Genomic DNA, 5000 nt, shown 5'->3' with positions numbered 1-5000 from the left:
TTTCCTTTATTTTGTTAGACGAATTTTGATTTGCATCTAATTAAGGCAAGTGCCTTGTTTTTAGCAAAAAAACAACATTAACCATTCTTTGTTTAGGAAAAAACTCTGCCCTCTTTCAAACATACATGTATGTGACTAGAAGGACATCATAAGACAAACAATCATACATCTTGTTATTATTTTACATAATGTGGAATGTTTAATCACAGGAATAAATATTATATTTGTGGATGGAGGATCTGTTTGCAGTCAACTAGAAAGTCTAACTGCTCAATTGGTCATGAAATAAATTTTTTATGAACTTACACTTTGTTGGGAAGATTGACCCCAACATCAACGAGAAGTAGAATCTTATCTTCTGGTATTTTTACAATATCACTTGGTCCTTGGGGTTGCCGCCTGTTATTCCTCCGAGCCCTTGGGTTACGGTTTGGGTTCCCACCATAGCCATAGTTTGCTAGCTGTGGAATTGGCATCACATAAGAAGAAGGAAGCATTGATGGTATGTTGACTCTGCCACTGCGACCACCCCCGGGGCTTTTAGCAGGTTCAACCCTAATGATCTTGTCGTAAAGCTTTGAGCCATTTAACTGCAGCAGATTACCTACAAAATAAAAACACAAACATTTTGTCAAGTCCCTTTGATGCCTGTTGTCTTAGTTGATGACAAACTGCTGTACCTTGACAAAAAAGAAACAACTTTATAACTTACTCTGATAGACCCTTTTTCAACTACCATGAAAGAGAGATCTGTTGCTTTAGTTATAAAAGCCTAAATCAAGGCCCAACAAACTTACATGTAACAATATATATTAGATAATAAATTATTATTATTATAAACATTAATAAAGAAAGAAAATCAGCGGGAAAAATAACCACAAATGTTTCCTCTTCATATTTCCATACTGTTGCCCTCACAAGGGAATGACAGGAACATTTGCTAAAACCCAACTGGCTGTCAGCATTGGCAATCCGTCATACCACACCATACATTGAATACTAACCAACAAAGGTCGCATTTGAGATTTAACATCGTTTTAGGCCTAATTAGGCCTAAAAAGTTATTGCTCCTAATCTCAGTCTTAATCTGAATCCTAATCTTAATCTCAATGAATTAGGAGCAATAATGTTTTAGGCTTAATTAGGCCCACAACGATATTTAATCTCAAATCCAACCTTTGTCGGTTAGTGCTTTATATATTGTGGGGTCATACATGGTGTTTTGGTGTTTAGTTTCGCTGTTCGTGGTTTAGTAATTCCCGTTTATCTAGTAACTTATGCGATTGTAATTCTTGGGTTTTATGAAAACCATTAGAATAATTTGATAACATAAGTTAGTTTCTAACTAGAACATTTATCTCTGAGAAATATTTTGCAAACTTCTCCTAGAGAATAAAGGCATTAGAAGGAGCACGATGGTTCATGTATCTTTACTAACTGAATTCAAATACCACCCGTAATTAGCATGTACATTGTAATGCTGAACCATGATCAGAGTATCAGTGGTAAAACTTATTTATTTTCAGCAACAACCTCCTTAAAATACAATTAATGTTGTTTGCAAACATGGCCACGATAAGACAAGAAAAAGTAAAAAAATCATCCTGTAAAAATAATAATTTTACTGTACGCACAGTCCCTGAACAATCATGCAATGGTCATCACAGACAATGACATTCTTACAAAACTTACCAGCAAGGTGCTCAGGAACATTTATAAATCCAAATCCTTGAGAAGAACCAGGGCGTTCAACAGCTAATTCAATCCATGAAGAGGAGCGAAGGTATGGAGTAGTGTCAAGACCAAAGTGGCGGGCTAGGTCTTCTTTTGTTACTTTTAATGATAAATTTCCTTAAAAGAGCAGCAAATGTAAAAGTCAGCAGTGATGAATGTCACAGCTGGAAGGTACACACTGACAGTCTGTACATACATGTATGAAGTGCGAACTTCACATACAAGCACTATAAGTCTTTATATAATAACCAAATCAATGTGTGCGCTCCGATTGGTCAATCAGCTACATGTGTATGTTCTATTGTGCCAGTAAACACATGGAAAAATCGGGCGTCTTCTGAATTATTATATAAAAGCAATAGACCACAGGTTTCTATGGTTTATAAGCATGATAAACCACTTGGGATGTTGGAAGAACACGAGAAGAATTCGTAAATCATGAGCTGCAGGCTTATCTACCAACATCCCATGTGGTTTATCGGCCTATAAAGCATAGAAACTTGTGGTCTATTGCTTAAATAATGCATGGACATGTACACATTGCATGTGTGTACGAACTAGTATCGCCCTCCCGTATCTGCCTTTCTTAGTCATTACCACACTTTTGCTTTATGTGGCATTGTGCTGCACAAATAACAAAAGAAAATGGTACTGTAAAAGCAGCAGCCTGCAAACATGAAATTCACATAATATTATATAAAAATGAACGTTAGCACCAGAGCTTTTGAAACTACACACTCCACCATTTGCAAGTACAGCTTATGTATAACATTCTATTGTACTCCGACTTGTTCTTGAAAGAACGCCAGCAAAGGCTAACAAAGACAGCAGGGTATTCTGAAATTTCCGCGTCGGCATTAGCGATGGAAAGCAGCTGAGAATTTATTATCGATCATCGGAAATAATTGGATTGACCCAACTGATCGATCACAGATTATAATTGGAAAATCTATTGATAGAAAAACGTGTCTGTTTCACCTATGTACAAGTCGCCATGTTTCTTGTGAACAACATGAAAATTAGACAACAAAGAGAAGACCCTGGGAAGCGACTTGATCTTCGCAAGCTGTTTATATCTGTTTTGCTTTCATCTACTCTTTTTACCGTTCTGATTGCGGTAAGTAGATCTTAAAATGTATTTTACCGCCAGCTGCTAATTTACAATAATCTTGAAGAGAACCATCAATGTAAGTTCTTTCTATATGAAATAAAAGTAAAGTAAAGTAAAGTCTCTGCTTACAAGCCAGAAGGCCCATTAGGCCGGCACTTCTCTCAGTTTCATTAGCATGAAGCGACTACAGTAGGAGTATTTCTACTCCCCCTGGATGGGATGCTAGTCCATCACAGGGTTATCCCCAGCATTTCGCTGGTACCCATTTATACACCTGGGTGGAAAGAGGCACCATGAGAGTAAACTGTCTCGCCCAAGAACATGACACAACGTCCCCAGCCAGGACCCGAACCCGAACCCAGACCACTCGATCCGGAGTCGAGCACTCTATCTAACCATGAGGCCACCACGCCTATATGAAATACGCACCATTAAAAGTGCGCAAAACACAAAATGCAAAATCTAGCATGGCGCAAGCGTGTTTCGCCAGGTTTTGGAAAACATTAAAAATGTGTCAAACGTAGGATTATTGCACTTATCCACGATAATCGATTGTCATTATCCATAATCGATTGTTGTGTTGCTTAAAGATTTTCTGTCACTGATCAATTAGAATAGCTGATCGGTACACGACCAGTCAGCGTTATCCCAATTTGCACCAAAATCTGCCATTTAACCCACCCATCACATATTTATTATTTACTTATTGCTTCATGATCAATGGAATGAGCTACTCATCTTAAAAAACAATTATCGAGCCCCGTAAAACACAGGTAGGAGAATTATAATTTAAACAAAAAAAATTTCAGAGTTGCACTTACAGGTCACAAGAATGTTATGGATAGGAATTTCAAAAGCTTGTACGCCTATTTTCACACTGAGTCACAAGTAGTCGGCCACGTGTACACAGGAATGCTCGCTGATTTCCGAAAGATACTGTAACGCTTTCGCAATTAATCAAAAGTACTTGGCACAATACTTCCATTAAATTTAAGACCCTTGCATCAGTTCAATCGTTGTTTTCGTCTTTCCTTTTCAACGACTCGATTGAACTGTAGATCTTTCAAACTAGTGACTGGTATAGCTCGGCCCAAAATGAAAAATTGTTGTTTTGAATTTGATCGAGAGAAAACGTGACAGCTCAATTAGAAAGAAAAAAACGGGCCGCCCGAAAAGGAAATAAAGCTGAAAAAAAAAAAAAAAAAACTCGAAACGACTCACATTGATGACAGAAATAGAAACACAATTAAAAAGCTGATAACTTTTCAACTGGATGCAACCAAGAAAGAGAAAAGGATGGCAGAAAGTGAAGTTTTATTTCATCACAACGACGAATTGCGAATGCGCGAGAATTTAGGTGAGTGAACATCAACTTCAAAGCCCTCTTATAGCTTGTTCATCGCTATATCACTACAAAACACAAAAATGTTTCACTTACCCACAAAGAAGCGTCTGTTTGTTGCCATAGTGCACAGGTATTAAAAAAAAAGCTCCAAGAAAGTTGAAAAAAGATAAAAAATCAGATGAGAAGGTAGATCGAAGCTTCCACAATCGCCGAGAAGAATCACATGCGAGACATCTTGGTCAGCAGTCTCATTAGTGGGGGTTTAAATAAGAACTTGGCGGGAAAGTGACGTCTAAGCGTCCAGGCTTTGAGGTTCGTTAATGAGGGAAAAACGCCTGGGATTTTCGTTGAAAGCTTCAACAGGAAGGTATATATACCCTTTAACAGCTGTTCGTGTGTTGTTGCAGATTTAAACTGAAAAGTCTGTCATGCCGCTCATTCGACCCAGACACGTGCTGTCTTTTAGCAGTGAAGATGCGGTAGGGGCTGAAAAATTTCTGCATTTTGTTCCGTAAATGCAAACGCCAAATGTTGTTCTCTACAAACTTCAGAAACTTAGCTTTGGGGTTGAGTGTTGGTCTCAGCTGGCTGGGGCTATCTTCACTATCAAGTTTTAGCTTAATATAAGAAGTTAAGTTAGAGGGGAACTTAAGAAACAGTTAAAAAAAATATAGTAACAATAATTATTGTTACATACCCTGATGGATATGAAAGACCCTGACCCTTTATATGTTAAAGTCGTCTATTTGGACCTACTCTGCGAGCAGAGTCTCTTTCAATCTTCCTAGATAAGTCGGGAAGAGGAAAGTA

General features: G+C 37.9%; 2 protein-coding genes across 2 annotated transcripts in view; one reads left to right on the top strand and one right to left on the bottom strand.

Moving 5' to 3' along the window:
- LOC137983926 (3'-5' ssDNA/RNA exonuclease TatD-like) overlaps window positions 1–4433 on the bottom strand; it is a 13985-nt gene extending 9552 nt beyond the window's left edge. Inside the window, exons 1-3 of the mRNA XM_068831083.1 lie at window positions 4284–4433; window positions 1693–1851; window positions 307–604 (exon numbers count right to left, since the gene is read on the bottom strand). Of these exons, the coding sequence (XP_068687184.1) occupies window positions 307–604; window positions 1693–1851; window positions 4284–4311 (485 nt within the window). The 5' untranslated portion in view covers window positions 4312–4433. The remainder of the gene's footprint in view (window positions 1–306; window positions 605–1692; window positions 1852–4283) is intronic.
- Window positions 4434–4498: 65 nt separating this feature from the next.
- The window catches only part of LOC137983925 (DNA repair protein XRCC1-like), a 35505-nt gene continuing 35003 nt past the window's right edge, over window positions 4499–5000 (top strand). Inside the window, exon 1 of the mRNA XM_068831082.1 lies at window positions 4499–4669. Coding sequence (XP_068687183.1) covers window positions 4619–4669 — 51 coding nt within the window. The 5' untranslated portion in view covers window positions 4499–4618. The remainder of the gene's footprint in view (window positions 4670–5000) is intronic.

The sequence above is a fragment of the Montipora foliosa genome, chromosome 13, assembly GCF_036669935.1.
Source record: "Montipora foliosa isolate CH-2021 chromosome 13, ASM3666993v2, whole genome shotgun sequence".
Taxonomy (NCBI): domain Eukaryota; kingdom Metazoa; phylum Cnidaria; class Anthozoa; order Scleractinia; family Acroporidae; genus Montipora; species Montipora foliosa.
The sequence above is the reverse complement of the archived record's forward strand: the minus strand, read 5'-3'. Positions and strand labels throughout refer to the sequence as shown.